Here is a 17,475-nt window from a genome sequence, read left to right on the forward strand (position 1 = left end):
AATCGCCGCCTCCCGCCAACAGGCATCACCCCAGACTTATGAACTTCAACCCCCCACTCCGGCTCCGGCTCCGGACCGTCAACAAACTCCAACTTGGAACCTCATGCCGCTTACGGCACTCCTCACCACACCCCCCAAAACAAAGCAGTCGGCCACAATGTCCACATTCGCAGATGACAAAGCACCAATATGCATCCCCTTCATCACGCAGCTCCTCCAAGACCACCAGGCCAAATCCCCGGACCGCCCGCTCATCATCGGCCTCAACGGCATGCAGGGAGTCGGCAAGACAACTCTAGTCGCGCCGCTGGCCGCCTCCCTCAAAGCCCGCAACATCCACACACTCGTCTTCAGCATCGACGACTTTTATCTCCCCCACGACGAGCAAGTCAGGCTGGCTGCGTCGCATCCCGACAACGCACTCGTGCAGCATCGCGGAGAGCCAGGCACGCACGACGTCCCCCTGGCAAAGTCAGTCTTTGCTTCGCTCATCAACAACTCGCCCACCTCTATTCCGCAGTACGACAAGGCCCTCTTTTCCGGACAGGGCGACCGTCTCCCGCCCTCCCAGTGGCTGCCGGTCAACCACCCGGGCCAACCACCTGTCCGAGTCGTCATCTTTGAAGGCTGGTGCGTCGGCTTCCGTCCCATCCCGGCTGCCCAGGTAGAGGCGAAGTGGAAAGCCCCCAGTAGGACCTTGCATAAACATAAACTGGAGCATTTGCAATTTATAAATGAGCAGCTGGGCAACTACGACGCCCTGACGGACTCCTTTGACGCGTTTATACATATTGACTCGGAGGATGCAGAGTACGTATACGCCTGGCGACAGGAGCAGGAAGATTCGTTGCGGGCCACCAGGGGTGATCCGACGGCGGGTATGACTCCGGAGCAGGTGGTCAGGTTTGTGGACGGGTATTTTCCTGCTTATGAGCTCTATACAGATGGTATGAGGAGAGGCATATTCAGGGATAGGCCCGGGTGTCAGTTGCGCATGATTGTTGGAAGGGATAGAAAGGTCAAGGATGTTGTGCAGATTTGAATGTTTATTGTTCAAATACATCATGAGCTTAAAGTGATATATACGTATATACGTGTATATAGAAAGCAAGAAGAGCAATTGCATCCTCAGTCCGACCGGGGTATATCGGCGTGTCATTTTCCATTTCCCGCAAAATAACGCCATGCTCGTTGAATTTTACCTTCGGAAACCCCAGTTCCAACTCCTATATATATGCATTCCTCATCCATCTTGATCGTTGACTAATCCACTATTAATTTTTACTCATGATATAGCATAGGTGCTTTGCAAATTTTACAAATCCTTGTCGCCGACCACTCGTTGCCCATCCTGCTTCATTTTGGCTAATTTCTTATCGATGGCATCAGTCCGCAAACGTATGGCCTCTTCTCGATGAGAAGCTTCTGTCTCAAACGACCGAATCATTTCACGCTTCTCGCGTCGAGCGTTTCGTAGACGTTTCATTATGTCCGAGAACTGATCAGCAAACCAATCGCCAGAGTCTTCCCAATCCTCAATTGACATGTTGGCAAAGAATTGACGCTGCTCGTGCTCCCCTTGCTGCTGAAACTGTTCAAGTCTTGTTTTTAATTTTGAAGTAGACATATCGTGGCCATTCATCCCAGGTATTTGCGGTACAACATCAAACGGCTCCTCCTGAAGATCTTGATATGTCATGGAACTGAGGATTTTGTCGTCATAGTCTAAGCTTTGTCGTCTACGCTTTTTATCCTTGGCCGGCGCATTTCGGGAAAATTTCGAAGATACGCCATCTTCTCTCCTCGTGCGATGTCCATTTTGCATATTGGGCTTGGGCGCCGTATGTATGCCGCCAAATGCGCCAAGAGCGTCAAAGTCGTCATCCGAATCGTTCACAAGGATGGACTCGTTAAATTTCTCGTCGGCTGTCTGTTCTTGCCACTGTCCATCCCTCCGTTCAATAAAGTTGTCTTTAACCTTATCTTCTTGAATGATTAGGGCATTGGTTCCTGGAAGCTGTCCACGGTTGATTCGAACTCCGCGCATTGGCAACTTTGCGTGGGCAGGAACTGACTGCATTGGGAGACTATAGGCCGACTTCTGTGATTTGAATGGCCTTGGGCCGGGCTGAGCATCGTTGTTGTAAAATCCATCTTTCATATGTGATGGATGGTAGCGGTGCATGCCTGGGACAACAGAGAGTCGACCATCTGCACCAAGCGCGAATTCATGCTTCTGGCTCGTGGTGACCGGCGCCTGCCTAGGTGGTAGTCTTTGAATATGATTACGATCTTGGCGTGAGTCTTCTATCTTGATGTCTGGAGTTCGTCTGATGACTATGTCCTCAGATTCATTCACGGGGGTTGACAGCCCTGACATCATAAAATTTTCCCCAAGCTGTGAACCGGTGAAGATATCATGCTGCGGTTGGTGGTTTGCTTGCATCTGGTCCACAGGTTGTCTGACTGGTGATGCAATACCTCGTCTTAGTGGTGACTGAGGCTTCTGCGGGTTACTGAGCTGACCACCGAGGCGAGGACTACCTAGCGGTTTGCGGACAGCTCCAGGTAGAGGAAGTCGGGCAAACTCTGCTAGTTCTTGTCGGCTCGGAACATATTCAATTGCATTTGGCGTGGCTGAGCGTTTCTCTGGCTGTGGTTGAGACGGTTTTTCGGTGACAGTATTGTAGTTGGCGTTGCTGTCGGACTTGCCACGAGCAAATGCCTGAAGCCCACGGCTCTTTGCTTTGAGACCTGGTTGCATGTTGATGCTGGTGGCACCCTGAGAGCGGCTGTAAGTTGCATGGGTTCGAGGGATACCCGATGCGAGCTGGCCAGCTTTCTCGGCGAAGCTCAGTCAAAGTTGTTCGTTGATGGAAACCCAAGCCTAGCTACCTAGGTATCCCAGGTGAGCTGCAAAGCACGGGCAGGTTGGTGTGAATGACTTGAGCATCGGACCGTTAACCTCAAAATCATTGGAAGTGCGAACGCTCTAGCATTGATTGCATGCAACACAAACGCCAATGTTGTCGAGTCTCAAGGTCAAATCGTGGTCACGCCCTGCGAAAGGCAACGCGTGTGAAGAGTGCGTAAAGTGGTTGGCTGCTGTGGCTCTGTGGCTCTGTAGCGCGCCATCAGGTGACGGAAGAAGGCGCAAGTGAACGCAAGCCATACTTGGCAGGAACGACTCGTTCATGACCGACCAGGCCCCTGCTCAACATGGGCCTCGCTTTCCGTCCAAACATTGAACTCGCTTCTACGCCGTACAGCCAAGCGCCAATTGGTAGCTGCAGACACCCAAGACAGCAGCACTTCAGAGCACGCCAGAAATAAGAACTCCGATCATCCCGCATCAAAACTCATGACAGCACCTCAGCCAGCTCGCATCTCGGGTCGCGTAAACTTGATGTAACGGCCATCGCATGTGCGACATCTCTAGATGGCATTTCAACATACCACGCAGCACCAAGGAATCATGCAAAGCTGCTAATCGTCAAGCCGCTGGTGATGAACCCATGTGGCTGCTCGGGTAGCACACAGATTAGCCGCGATGAAGGACCAAGCGTCGTGTGCTGCGCCATCGTCATCGCCTCCTCCAACCGCTGCGGAATCAAGCTCGTCCGAACCGACTACATCTAGACATGCATATCTATCAGAGGTGGCGACTGAGAGTCCTATCGTTCGCCTCCGACCTCCTAGGACTCTTCCCCGTATGTGTTGCCCGAGATTGCTGTATTGTAGTGCAGTGCACAAGCTTTCGAAACTACTGTTTGCTAACAATGCCTTCACTCGACTACAGCTTGGATTGATTCCTACGAGGAGAGATACGGGCCCGTTAGCGATGAACAGCTTCGTCTTTTGCAACCACCAGCGCGTATCGTGCAGCATCAAGCCAATTTTTCTCCAAATCCACCTCAACGCCGTGTCTCCAAAGATGGCTTCGTCGCCTGGGATGATCCGTCTCTAGGCCCAGCCCAGAGTGCTCGGGCCAAAATCCCTCATTTCCTTCGATATGGACGCGCTTCTATGCGCGGTAGGAAGTGGGATCACTTGCGTTCCAACGAACCCGTCATTGTCTCCCACTACAGACCAGCTCCAACCCAGAGCAAATCGTCATGGTTTGACTTTGTACGGTCGTCAGCCTGGGGACGGATGCCCAATGAAGAATCCCAGGTCGTCGATCATCAGGTCCTCGATCAGCTCCAGCCGACATTCAATAAGGAGACGGATGTCCAATTCCATCACACAGACGTGCGAGTCAAACATCATCGAAAGTTGGCAGCTCTACCAAGGCATATCTGGAACCGAATAATGCGGCATCCGCTGTCGCCATTTCTATTCCGGTTGGGCGTAATGGTGACTTCGATTTTGGCACTTGGAATCGCGGCTCGAATATATCAGCTAGAAAACAGCATGAACCAGAGCAACGGCGCTGAGCGAGCCCAGGTAGTGGTTGCCATCGTAGTGGACTGTTTAGCAATTCCTTACATTGGGTATATGATATGGGACGAGTATACGGGGAAACCGCTGGGTCTACGGTCGGCCATGTCAAAGATCTCGCTGATTTTGCTGGACCTGTTCTTCATCATATTCAAGTCTGCGAGCACGGCCCTGGCGTTTGAAAGTTTTATATATCATAATGTGCGGCAGAACCAACTCGTCCATTTGTCCGTGGCCTTGGCTGTCTTCCAGCTCATTGGCCTCTGTTCCTGGTCGATGACTTTTACAATCAACGTTTTCCGAACCGTCAAGCGGCTAGGAGGTGGAGGGGATGATAATGATGGAAGTGGTGTATGATGAGGACGGGCGAGGGATGTTCAATGTAGATATGAGGAGTTTTTACGGGGGAATTCTTCACCATTGTGAGTATATTGTCAGCGTTCAAAGGTTTTTAAGTCTTTTTTAATTTTTTTTTTTTTTTCGTTATATTTTACACTTTATATTTTTTTCTCCTTTTTCCAAGCAAAATGATAATTATATGGTACATTCATGATGCAGCCATTACCAGTACTATATGGACTAACCTACCTATTCCTCGGTACCTAGGTAGGTATGTAGATATTGTTTTGATATGGGTACGTCCTTTCCAAGCGGCATTTACTTTGGCATATGTACGCGTATCATGACCAACATTTTGGCATCAAAGGATGTATATCACAGGGTACTTGCCCATGGACATTCTGAGCATTGAAGCCAGGTATAGCCAACAAGCCGACAAAGTCAATTATGCGTGAAACTTTGACAGATTAACGAGGTTTTTTATGGGGACTGTCAGGCCTACGCGCAAAGACGTATGTATGCGGATTAGCTATCTCTCGCTAGCTTTGTTGCGGGTAGCACTTCTGCATCGTTTTAAGTTTGAACATGAGATGCACCGCTCTTGGCTTTACATTTCTTAGATTTTCGGAGTCAATATTCGTGTTCTTTGGCTTCCAGAGTACCTGGGTACCTATCAGGTAGTATAGTACTCTACACCCGAGCTACCTACATAGGCCTCTGAGCCTTGGCTGCACCTATAGTTAGCTCTCTCTACTTTCTTCATTTCTTTCTTCATGTACAATATACTCGGTGGCCCCAATCGCAATCCTCGCTCTAAATCAGTGGCTGCAGCCGCACTGCTTCAACCACGGCGATTCAATGGTCTTAGTTGTCGGCTCCCGCCTTGGGATGCAAGCCTTGCGCTAGCCCACTTTTGGTCGTGGTATTTTTGGTATTAGGTTCGGTGCCCAAGTACTTCGGCACATTGGGGCATGTCTCGAGGCTGACCGACCCAGGCGGACGGGCACTTGGACTGCCGCCTGCCTGTGGCGGCTGGGTTCTTGGTTATTTCGATGTCAAAGTTGGATGAACAATTAGTCAATCCACTGGTCACGACATCCGCCTTCCCTTTTGTGAAACACCTCGACCGCATCCTTGTTCTAATCCCGCGAATCCCTTCGTTGCCGCGATTCAGACCAGGCTGCAGCCATCTGATCATTGCGTATCGCCAACAGTTCCCGTGGTACGCTCGCCAGCTCCAGACGGCACCGTATCGCAGCCTTGGCCTCCGTTCCAACTCTGACCTCGTGCATTATCCTTCAACCTGCATCCGCGCCGCACCTCAGCCTGACCATCCCCTTCAACAGTCCAAGACCGCACCCTGTCTCGAAGCAGTCCCTTGCACCTCCGCCGCCAGGACGTTTCTCGGAGACTTCCTCTCACCCCTCTCGCCAATCTGCCTTGGCCGCTGTTGTCGTCGCAAATCCGAACTCTTGTCTCTCCCTCGTGTGCCGCGTGCTCCTTGGCCCGCACGACTCTTGACTCGAACCCCGCGCTGCCTGTTCGTGACGACCGCCGCCACGCCGTCTCTCCAGCAGAAGGATGGCTGCACGCATGGCCACTCCTAGCCAGATGCCTCCAGTCCCTAATAGGGAGGACATCGGGGCGACGTAAGATGCTCCTAGCCGACCGCTGCTGATCGACAAAACATGGCTGACCTGTCGTGCATCTCAGATGGCAATATCTCCAGACTGGCATCACTCGTATCATGAACGAGCTAGAGAGAGGAATCGACATGCAAATGTATATGGGTGTCTACACGTGCGTGCTTTGCCGTCTCTGCTCATCGAGCTCTCGCCTTCAGAATGATGGTAAATATAATAATGTGCTGACTTGCCATCATACACAGCGCCGTTCACAACTTTTGCACCTCACAAAAGGCCGTTGGTCTCACCGGGCCAGCCATGCAGTCCAACCACCGTGGTGGTAAGTTGTCACATAGCACATCGATGCGTTGACACCTTCGACGTTCAGTTTCAGCTAATTTCCTCGTTCTTGCATAGCCCATCTCCTAGGTGAAGAACTCTACAACAACCTCATTACCTACCTCCAGAAGCATCTCGAAGATCTTGTAGAGGCATCCAAATCGCACACCGACGAGGCACTGCTGGCATACTACATCAAGGAATGGAGTCGATACACCAATGCGGCAAAATACATCCACCATCTCTTCCGATATTTAAACCGTCACTGGGTCAAGAGAGAAATCGATGAGGGTAAGAAGAACGTGTACGATGTCTACACTCTCCACCTCGTACAGTGGCGCAAGGTTTTGTTCGAGCAGGTCTCCGGAAAGGTAATGGACGCCGTCTTGAAGCTAGTGGAGAAGCAGCGAAATGGCGAGACGATTGAACACAACCAGATCAAACAAGTTGTCGACTCCTTTGTATCCCTTGGTCTGGATGAAGCCGACATGTCGAGGTCTACATTGGACGTTTACCGCTACCACTTTGAGAGGCCCTTTTTGGAAGCTACCGCAGAGTTTTACACCGCCGAATCGAAACAATTTGTCGCTGAAAATAGCGTTGTTGAATACATGAAAAAAGCCGAAGTACGTCTGGCCGAAGAGGAGGAAAGAGTCGTCATGTATTTGCATCAGGATATCGCCGTGCCATTGAAGAAGACTTGCAACACGGCTCTGATTGCCGAACACTCAACGTTGCTGCGGGAGGAGTTCCAGTTCCTGTTGGACAATGAACGAGAGGAAGACATGGCAAGAATGTATAACCTCCTTTCCAGAATTCCTGACGGGCTGGACCCATTGCGGACTAAATTCGAAAAGCATGTGCTCAAGGCTGGTCTCGCCGCTGTTCAGAAGGTACAGTCCTCCGAAGGTGACAAGCTTGAACCTAAAGTATATGTGGATGCACTACTTGAAGTGCATTCCCAGTATCAGTTATTGGTCAAGCAAGCATTCAATGACGAGCCAGACTTTACTCGCTCGCTTGACAACGCATGCAGGGAGTTCGTAAATCGCAACGAAGTATGCAAGGACACTTCCACAAAATCACCAGAGCTCCTAGCCAAGTATACCGACGTCCTACTCCGTAAGAGTAGCACCAGTATAGAAGAAGGCGACTTGGAGCGGACTTTGACCCAGATTATGACCGTTTTCAAATACATCGAGGACAAGGATGTATTCCAAAAGTATTACTCCCGGATGTTGGCCCGACGCCTGGTACATAGCAACTCGTCATCGGACGACGCCGAAACGAGCATGATTAGCAAGCTCAAGGAGGCTTGTGGTTTTGAATATACCAACAAGCTACAACGCATGTTCCAGGACATGCAGATCTCAAAGGACCTGAACAAAGACTTCCGGGGCCACCTAGAAAGCGTCGACTCAGCCAAGACGGTTGACTCAACCTTCTCGAATTTTGGGTACCGGTTTCTGGCCCCTACAAGCGCCATCAACGCATTTTCACCCGCCTGTGGAAATTGCCACAGAAATTGAGCGCTTTACGCGATTCTACAAGCACAAGCATGACGGGCGCAAATTGACCTGGTTGTGGCATTTATGCAAAGGTGAAGTCAAGGCGGGATATTGCAAGAACAGCAAAACGCCATTCACATTCCAAGTTTCAATCTACCAAATGGCTATTCTTTTGCTGTTCAATGAGAAGGACACCTACACATATGATGACATGGTCACCGCAACACAACTGAGCACTGAAGTTCTGGATCAAGCACTAGCCGTCATCCTCAAGGCCAAAGTGCTGCTGATGGATGGAGGTTCGGGCGCAAGGCCTAAACCCGGAAGGTCCTTCAGCCTTAACTACGAGTTCAAGAGCAAGAAGATTCGCGTCAACCTTAACTTGGGTGGTGTAAAGGAGGCTAAGCAAGAAGAGACGGAGACTAACAAGACCATTGAGGAGGACCGCAAGTTGGTACTTCAGGTAAGCACACCCACATCCCAAAATGCCTCTCAAGATGGAGAGGTAGATGGCGCGTTTCTAACCTTGTCGACAGTCGGCCATTGTCCGAATCATGAAGGCACGAAAGAAGATGAAACACACTCAACTTGTCAGCGAAACCATCAACCAGATTCGTTCGAGATTCGTTCCCAAAGTTGGTGATATCAAAAAATGTATTGAGATCCTTCTGGACAAGGAGTATCTTGAACGCTTGGATGACGATGAGCTGGGTTACCTCGCATAGTGTCATATCCCGACCACACTCCTCCACAGTATGCACAGCAACGACCACGATTTTGGCGGATTATTTGCCATGGCAAATCACGAATTGCACAAAAATGATATATTGCTGCATACCCGGCTCCTCTTGTTATATTATCTCAGGCGCATCGGGCATTCACTTTCCTCACCGCGATTGCATAAGTGCCCACTGTTCCTGGGATGCGATTGCGTTCTTCCCTTTGCGACGACATATTAGCTGGGATGGATAGCGTCCGTAGAGTATATTGAAAAAAAAGACATTACTAAACGTAACTCTTATATTATTTCGACTCTAGGGTATTACTCGCCGTATGGAATGGATCGGTCACGGCGCAGCATGGTTCCGCTTCGTGTTATATTTGCTGGGTGGAGATGGGCAAACTGGACGGGTGCAGGTTGCATGGGCAAAAAGAATGAGTGGGAATGTAGACAAGGCCAGGGTAGTACGGATGGACAAAGAAAGAAAAGAAAGGTGATACAGACTTGTAGCGAGTAGCCAGTAGATAATACATGGAAATATCCATTCGCCATAAGCAAACTATGGGCCTCGTGATCGACAGGGTGAACTTTTCTATTAAGAAAGAGATTTTACAAAACCCATCAGCCATAAATACCCATCTCTTTTATATGTCAAGTTGATGCTCTTTCCCTTCCGCACCGGCACTACTAAATCGATTACAATGCCAATCAATGACGCTAGTCGCTGGCTTTGACTTCCGTGCCCTTGCCCTCCGACGTGTCACTCATGTCCCCCGTCTCACTCATCTTTGCGCCCATAACATCCTCCTGCTGGAACCCGTCGTTCTTCAATTTCGGCGTTACATCCTCCTCGTCCTTTGATTTGTGGCTCACCTTTTCGGGTGACCCCATGACGTCTTGAAAGGAATCATCCATTTCTGAAGACTCCGTAACAGGTCGGTCAGAGGCCTTGCTCAGAATACTCTCGCTGAAACTGGCGTGTGTAGCGGGTCTCTTGGGATCATCTGTGCTCGTGGACCTCGAATCAGGCGGGCTTACCATTTGGTAGTCTTTGTCGATGGGGCTAGTGGGAATAGGGGGATTGCTGTGCGTGCTTGGGGAAGGGGATTTCTTGCCGCCCCAGCCGGACGCCCAGCCGCCAGCTTTGCGTTTCTCCCCGGCCCATGTTGCCCAGCTGGACATGTAGGCGGATGCTTTGGCGCCGACCGAGTTCATTGTTTGTTGGGCTTTAGTGAGATCCACCGGATACTGAGACTTCTCTGTGGAAGATTTCGAGTTCGGTGTTTGGGTGCGCGAGTCTTCTGCACGACGCCGTTGGGATTCACGCAGGTATTCCACGTCAGAGTAGAGCTTGTTTAACATGGTGGAGGCCTTTTCGCGGCCCGCGGCGAGGTTGCGACCGAGTATATCGCGGCCCTGAGCGAGACGCTCGTCGAGATGGAGATCTTTGATTTGATCGGCGACACGGCGTTGAATGTCGTCAATAGTGAGACCCCCCGCACAAGGATGTTTTGGTTCCGAGACGGCGAATAGATTTGTGTCAGTGTGAGCGTCCCATATACGGTAGTTTTCAGTCTTTTTCCATGCTTCTACCCATTCGGAGCCAAAGTCTACAGCAGGATCGCTGTCGGCGCCGAGGGTAGCGGGGTCTTCGCCTTGGGTAATGAGAAAGTTGCGGAACTTGACAGATGATATAAGCCCCAGCATGTACGCCTCGAACTGTGATCTGATGAACTCTTCACTTCCAATGTACTGCATATTCTTGGGTCTGCTAGGATTGGCCTCGTCCCATGTTTCGTTGACCTCATGAGTTAGAAAGTCTATCCAGCGACGATCTGCAGGTGTCAAGGCTAGCGCCGCCTTGAGAGATGGTGATGTGATGCTGACGGTGTTTTCGTCCAAGTTGATGAGGACATCGCTGTATCTATCCTTTTGCTGAAGCAAGAGCGAATTGGTGCTGCCGACCATATATGACTTGGTGCCAAAGTCGGCTAAAATGTCAAGTTGTTGCAACGGTGTGTAAGGTCCGAAAAAGCCACCCTATGAAATATGTTAGTTGAGGTAGCTACGGAAATATATGTGTGTGTGTTCCAACCTTGCCAAAGATTTGCAGCGGGAGCCCCATGAAAGTCAAAAGTGAATTGCGATTGCTACTCTGTAAAGTTGTAGGTTTGGCAAGCTTCTTCTCGTAGCTGTCCAGTTCGGGGTCGGCGCAGTCTGGCAGATTGCGGATCAAGCCAGGTATCAGAGAAATGAGAGAAAACTGCACCATACACAGCCTATCACACCTTGAGCCGAAAAAAAGCATCTGAAAATCATTAGCCTAGCAAGACACAAAGAGCATATCGGGCATACCTTTGGCTGGAGCAAGCAACATTTCAATAAGACTAGCGCTTGCCACTTAAACTCATGTATGAACTCCCGCAAACTCATTCCCAAGTGCTGGTCACGCTCAGTTTCCTCCTTCATGAGGCCCCTAGCCTTTTCGTCGGCGAGGCTTTCTTGAAACCGTCGCAGAATCTCGGTGTCTGTGAATTCCCGTTGGGCAAACCATGCTTGGGTGACAATGCTGAGGCGCTCACGCAACATGCCAAAAGACTGTGGACTATCCGCAATAACAACCACAGCTTTTTGGACTGTTGATCTGGTTACATCAGCAGGGCGGTTGATTAATTGGGCCGAATCCAGTTGCCGTGTACACGATATTCCGAAGAGTGATGTGGCAGGTTCCGTATTGGTCTTTGGTTTCAGTAGTGTAAAGTACGAAAAATCTTCTTCGGAGCTAGTATTTCAGTCAGCAACACTGCTCCTCGATTCGAGGACAATAGGGGTCCTGGCGCTACGTACGCATGAGCTCCGTCACTCAGTGCCATGAATGGCAATAGTGGCCAGTTGTATTTGATAGCCGGATCGACTCCCTCGTCAGCACCAAACCACGTCTCCACCTCGGGTCCCCGAGCATGATGAAATCCTACAACAGTTACGAGCGGCGAGAACCCACTACCCGCTGGGCTGTCCGTATTGGCAAGGCTGATAGGGGTCAATGCCGGCTCAACATCTGCCGCATCCGGAGAGGCTGCACCATTGTGCTTGTATTTGATGTCCTCGGATGCCATCGTTTTGAGTCCTTACCGCAGCCGCAATCGTTGATTCGTAATCAGCGTCCGTACAGGTTCAAAAGAGCGGCTTGCCAATACAATAAACTCGCCATATGCAGGATGATTGATCCAAGCGTCCAACCAGACGGTAGCGCTCTTGCTTGCAAGTGTGTCGTTCAAAGTAGAGTGGCTGTCAGCCAAGCATATACACACATATGTATGTATACAGTCCCCGTCGGCAACGAGTTGCTCGAGCGTACCAGAGATCCAGCGTCTCGTGATGTTTCTGGACTACCACCCAGGACAATGGCAATGGCAGGCTTTGTTCAGCTTTGTCCAGCTTTGTCCAGCTTTGTCCAGCTTGGGCCTGCAGTACTGTACGGTTCGGAAGGCAGCGTTCGAGATACAGGTGGTGGGAAATGGGAAAACTGAAATGAATGGTCGACAGTCTCTTGCCTCCGCCAGTCGGCTCTTCAACGTCGTGCAAAGTATGGAATATGCAAGATGAAGTGTCAATGCGGTGGAGACGCAGGTGTGTGTCTGCCAGCGATATCGTTGGATGGCGCAGCGATGACGGGTCAAATCTTGCCGGCAGCGCAATAAGCACGAGAGAGTGGACAGGATCGTTTTCCCTCTGTTGATACCCTTTAGCTAGGCGGCTCGTGATGCCTTCTGGGCGCAAGCTTGTGTTGACAATGTGACATCAGGAGCGAACATGGCACAGGGTCCCGGAAATTGGCGTGGTTGCACAGAACAGAGAGCTAGCCAGCTAGCCAGCTCATCAAGGAGGATTGAGCAAAGAAGCTGCGCCGCCAAGCCCAAATAGGAAGCACACCCCCACCTGCTCTATCCACCACAGTGAGTGCACTCAAGTGGGTATAGATAGGTCTAGGGTAGGGATGCAACGCGCCCAAGAACGAAGCCGAAATACCTGCATGTCATACATTCATATCGTCGTGTGGTCGTGTAAACCTTGAAGACACTTGCTTTGGTCATAGCTGACTATTATACTATAAGTGGCAACAAGCATTGCAAAGAACCTTGCTCCCGCGGAACCTGATTGCAACGGCACCGAAGCGAGGTCCAACAGTAGTTTTGGTACACAATATCCACAGGAGCGTGAACAACACCCAGCAGTTCAACTTCTACTACACCTATATCTTTCTAAGACTATGTATTTTTTTTAAAACCCTAAATCGACAAACCGAGTCCGGGCAGATGCAGGCCAACTGAGACAACTTGTCTTTGCTGTCCGAAATAACCAACAATGCAGCTGCAACAGGTCTATGAAGAAATTAAGAATTACCTCAGAAGCCAAACTGCCTAATAACAGTGGTTAGACCAGGGACTAGTAATATCCTGTTGAGTTGTAGTTTTCCATCCAAGCATTGGACGTATAAAATGGATCATTTCCCTCCAACAATGCCGAATATTCTGATTCAAGCGGGACTTACAAGATCATCCGAATCTTCTCCCACCATCGGCATCGGCCTGTCCCTCGGTTAACCCAAGTACACACCCCCCCTGGCTAGATTGCCCAAAATAAAGGTCATGATGGCAATGGCAATGTCCCTCATCAGACTGTCAGCGACAGTATAAGCTGCAGTGCCTTTCGTCGGCCATATTGATAAAGACACATGTGAATATGCTCACATGTCATAATAATGGCTCGCCAAAAGAGGAAAGAACCTGTGGTAATTTCAGAGCTTGCCCGGGAGGGGGCGAATGCCAGATGTCGTGGCGCTTAGATCTTCGCGCGTTGAAGTGAGTATTGGCACTTGACTACCCGACTAGGACATTTTTTCTGGTGTAACACTATAAACAGGGTTAGCGGCGGACTGTAGATGTCTTCTGAATCAACGCAAATCTTTTGTAGCCTTGAGAGAGCTTGGGTTATTGTTTGCAGTTAGCTACTGCAATTATGCCCGGCCAATTGTTAGCCCATCTCCGTCGTTACAGCATCAAGATTTCGACCGGACGCTTCCAATCTTTATACAAGCTTTTGCAGCCTGGCCGTGCTGGGTTGAGAATGGATTCATGCGGATGGCATTTTCAACTGGGTTTAGCCCTGCATGTGCTATTTTGTAGCAACCAAGCATCTTACATTATCTCCATTGGCCCTTTTCGGTGGCAACACAAAACATTCGGAAAGCTGTGAGGGTGAATGTGCTTAGCAGTAGCATGTTCCTCTGAAGAAATATAATATGGTGTGTGAGGGCTAGATGACTCATGAAGGAGTCAAGTAGCAATTTTGAGGAATCAGCTTATTGTTTAGTGTACCTCCGATGTACCTCCCCTACCATTGTTGTGTCGAGGGTGCGATTGGCCAACTATTCGCCCAAGTTAGCGCAGTTACTCTTGGGGATGTTGCTGTGTTTCGGCTTTTAGTCAAGTCAGCAAGACACACGTAGACACAAGTCTATCAGAGTCTCCTGTGAGTATTCAAAGTATAAAGTAGGATCCATTCATTCTGTACCAGTAGACTGTCATGTCCGAACACGCAGAACACGCCATGAAGACACCGGGCATGTGTAGCAGGCGCATTAACAACGGAACCAGGTGATATCTACTAGTACTAAAAGGTCTAAGAGAGGTGAAGAAATGAGAGAGGGAAAAAAAAGCGGGAGCTAAAGAGCTTGAGAGTTGACTACGGTTCGTCTTATCAGGCAGGCAGGAAGAACAGCAAGAATGCCAGCGGATCTGACGAACAAAGCACTTGATCTTTAAATTGAAGTTAGGTACGGAGTATTCCGTATCATAGTGGGTTTGGCTCTTGTTGTAGTTGTGGTAGTTTTAGTAGAAGATACGGAGTACAGATACCTGTTATTATTTCTCGGCACGGTCCGCCTATCCCCAGTCGAAGTTATTTGAAACCAAGACCAAAGGGGCCACTCGTACTGTGAATCACATGAAGCGGCGATTTCTCTGCGCTACGGAGCAGATTGAGTGCCGTGTGGCGTTTGATGGAGTTGGTAACAAGGAGGGTACACCCATGCTCTACTCCGTAGTCTGATACAATGCCAGGAGAAAGTTACTGACCGCTCCGTACTCTGTAGAGATGAGGAAAACGTGGAGTCGATGCTCATAAGCCTTCGGTGCGATATGCCGCCCTTTTGTGTCATATTGTGCGCTGAAGCCATTTGACTCAAGATGTGAAATGAAGAACGAATAATGCCTTGTCGCTAGACTTTTGTTTTTGAACGAAATACCATGATTGAATGTTCACTGGGTTTTCTAGTAGTAATCAACTTCGTTTGAGCACAGGGCCATTTGACAATTGGACACTTGGGGTAGTAGCCCTGTCATAAGTTTCGGCCCAAGCCTACTTTGTAAGCCTTGGAATGGTACATGTCTAGCTTCACAATTAGCAATAAAGCCATGAAGACACCACATGGCCAAGGGGGGATACAAATTTCCAACCGCTTGTCCAGCCGGTAAGGCCCAATCCTGATCTCTGAGTACAAAGCCACATGCTTATGCGTGACACCGGTCGGTGAAGGCCAGGGACATTGGGGTACCAGAAAGTCCAAGGTTTTCGGTGTGGCTGCCTTCTCGCACTCTGCGCAATCAGCGCACGTTGACGTAACCCATCTTGGCAACACATATTGATGCATGCCGCCCTGTCTCTGTTGGTCTGTGGCTGGTCCACATCCGACCACCACCAAATCGCAGTTCCAATACGGAGTACTATTGATTCCAATCCACCAAAGGGGGCCCCTTGCCAGGGGGCTTCAGATGCTTGATTTCATGATTTGCTGAGGGGAGTAGCTTATCTTGCTGAGATTCTGACAGACTTGAGGTTGTATTGTGCACGTCTGGCGCCCTTGTTGTGTTGCAAGGGGGCATGAGACAAGACCTCGTCTCCATGGAATCCGGCTACTCGAGACATGCCGTTACCTGGTTTCACAACAGGACCCCAACCACAATATATGCATCTTGTGTCCTCGCATTGCAACCCAGTGCCTGGTCTGTGGTGCTTCCGCGGCATACAGAATGCAGCTTCCAGCACATGGGGTTGCCATCCTGAAGAGACGTCAACACGTGGACGGACCCGAACTGTCACTTCAAAGACGATCCGGCAGCGACTACTCCGTACCACATTCCATTTGTGAGTTCTGTACTCCGCAGTACTCCGTAGTACTCCGTAACTTCTGCAGAGTTCAATACTGAGGTGTTACAAAAAAACTTGACCCAGGCCACAACGCTTTGGGTCCATTGGGCCACGTGTAAACCCCTGTCGCATCTGGTCAACTGCTGGGATTCCGCTCCATGTTGTAGTGGCCCCTGGTGGTTCATGTCTAATAAAAGAAGGAAAAATGTTGTTGATATTCGAGTTCGCCTCATGAAGATGATTTTAAGTCACGCAAACACCTCATGCAAGTAGTCGATGAGTGTCTAGGTCTATAATTAGTGGTGTGAGAGCGAATCAATGGAACCGGACTGGACTCAGCGACGCCAATGATTCTTGCGTCTTGCTGACGTCCGGCGTAAATATTAGAGATGTACGGAGTACTTGGCAAAATTGCACATGGACGCTGGCTGCGGACACTGAGTGGAGGTTTCACCTTGCTTCAGCAGGGTGCCCGTGGTGATCTTGTCTTGGGTCCCTTGATCGTCAACACACTGGCAGTCTGGGCTCTCGCGCCTCGCCCAGCTGAGTTGCCACGCGCCAATCGTGGTCAGGTCCGCCTAGTCCGACGCTCCGATGGATTCTGGCTTCTGTATTCCGTGGCTATTTATGACACGGCAAGAAAGTAAGACTGCGTGGATGGACTCTGGGGTGAAGTTTAAGACCTCGTGGCTGGTCGTCCATGCAAGATTGTAAGACGGTGCTGAAGCCAGGCCGCGGAACCTACCGTCTACTCTCAGGTCTTGTTGTACTGTGTGCTGTGTCCCACAGAGCGCAGCATGTATTAGTAGCAGTACCAGACGATGCATGGCGGCCTCATGAGTTGGTGGCGCCATGCAAGCCATGATCCGTTGTGTCTGAACAACAGCTTCGAGAGGAATCCTCGTGGTCGCCTTTCTGAACACTTTTGTTTCAGGAACAGTCATTGCCCCCTGTCCGCTTATGTGCTTGATGGACGGCTAGATATGTTTCTATTGCACACCGACGGTAGCTGATGTTTCGCAGGTGCCTCGAACTAAATCACGAATTCTTGTTTTCCATCTGCTGTCAGTGGTCAATGAACGATGGGATAGCTACATGTCGACAACATCCTCCGTAGGGATGGATATACGTCGTCGAGACGGTACGGATGGGCCGCGTTTGCCTGGGCGCAATTTGCAGTCCGAGGTCCTGGCTGTCAGAATAGATAGATGATTATGCTGAGACACTCGACACGACTTCATCCAGGCGGGTCCGTCGTCGACGAGTCATATCGAGTCAGCTTGCAGGATGACGA

The 17,475-nt window shown here is 50.1% G+C and overlaps 6 protein-coding genes across 6 annotated transcripts; 4 read left to right on the forward strand and 2 right to left on the reverse strand.

The window, feature by feature from the left end:
- Positions 1 to 103: 103 nt before the first annotated feature.
- On the forward strand, positions 104 to 1,042 carry J3458_002198 (uncharacterized protein; the record flags this gene model as incomplete). The annotated part of the gene is made up of 1 exon (XM_066117175.1): positions 104 to 1,042. The coding sequence occupies one exon, from the start codon at positions 104 to 106 to the stop codon at positions 1,040 to 1,042; it is 939 nt and encodes a 312-aa protein (XP_065979066.1).
- A 273-nt stretch (positions 1,043 to 1,315) lies between these two features.
- Positions 1,316 to 2,764, reverse strand: J3458_002199 (uncharacterized protein; the record flags this gene model as incomplete). The annotated part of the gene is made up of 1 exon (XM_007816227.2): positions 1,316 to 2,764. One exon carries the CDS (start codon positions 2,762 to 2,764, stop codon positions 1,316 to 1,318), a length of 1,449 nt encoding a protein of 482 aa, XP_007814418.2.
- Positions 2,765 to 3,225: 461 nt separating this feature from the next.
- J3458_002200 (uncharacterized protein) lies at positions 3,226 to 5,579 on the forward strand. Its single transcript, XM_007816228.2, has 2 exons — positions 3,226 to 3,710; positions 3,800 to 5,579. The coding sequence occupies exons 1-2, from the start codon at positions 3,551 to 3,553 to the stop codon at positions 4,795 to 4,797; spliced, it is 1,158 nt and encodes a 385-aa protein (XP_007814419.2). The 5' UTR covers positions 3,226 to 3,550; the 3' UTR covers positions 4,798 to 5,579.
- Positions 5,580 to 6,360: 781 nt separating this feature from the next.
- On the forward strand, positions 6,361 to 8,272 carry CDC53_1 (ubiquitin ligase (cullin) of SCF; the record flags this gene model as incomplete). The annotated part of the gene is made up of 4 exons (XM_066117176.1): positions 6,361 to 6,428; positions 6,493 to 6,579; positions 6,668 to 6,744; positions 6,822 to 8,272. 4 exons carry the CDS (start codon positions 6,361 to 6,363, stop codon positions 8,270 to 8,272), a joined length of 1,683 nt encoding a protein of 560 aa, XP_065979067.1.
- A 139-nt stretch (positions 8,273 to 8,411) lies between these two features.
- On the forward strand, positions 8,412 to 8,976 carry CDC53_2 (ubiquitin ligase (cullin) of SCF; the record flags this gene model as incomplete). Its single annotated transcript, XM_007816229.2, has 2 exons — positions 8,412 to 8,714; positions 8,788 to 8,976. The coding sequence occupies 2 exons, from the start codon at positions 8,412 to 8,414 to the stop codon at positions 8,974 to 8,976; spliced, it is 492 nt and encodes a 163-aa protein (XP_007814420.2).
- A 563-nt stretch (positions 8,977 to 9,539) lies between these two features.
- On the reverse strand, positions 9,540 to 12,811 carry J3458_002203 (uncharacterized protein). Its single transcript, XM_066117177.1, has 4 exons — positions 11,820 to 12,811; positions 11,328 to 11,754; positions 11,068 to 11,280; positions 9,540 to 11,012 (listed from the first exon to the last, which is right to left on the reverse strand). Exons 1-4 carry the CDS (start codon positions 12,086 to 12,088, stop codon positions 9,690 to 9,692), a joined length of 2,232 nt encoding a protein of 743 aa, XP_065979068.1. The 5' UTR covers positions 12,089 to 12,811; the 3' UTR covers positions 9,540 to 9,689.
- Positions 12,812 to 17,475: the final 4,664 nt, after the last annotated feature.

This window comes from Metarhizium acridum (assembly GCF_019434415.1).
Source record: "Metarhizium acridum strain ARSEF 324 chromosome Unknown scaffold_1, whole genome shotgun sequence".
Taxonomy (NCBI): domain Eukaryota; kingdom Fungi; phylum Ascomycota; class Sordariomycetes; order Hypocreales; family Clavicipitaceae; genus Metarhizium; species Metarhizium acridum.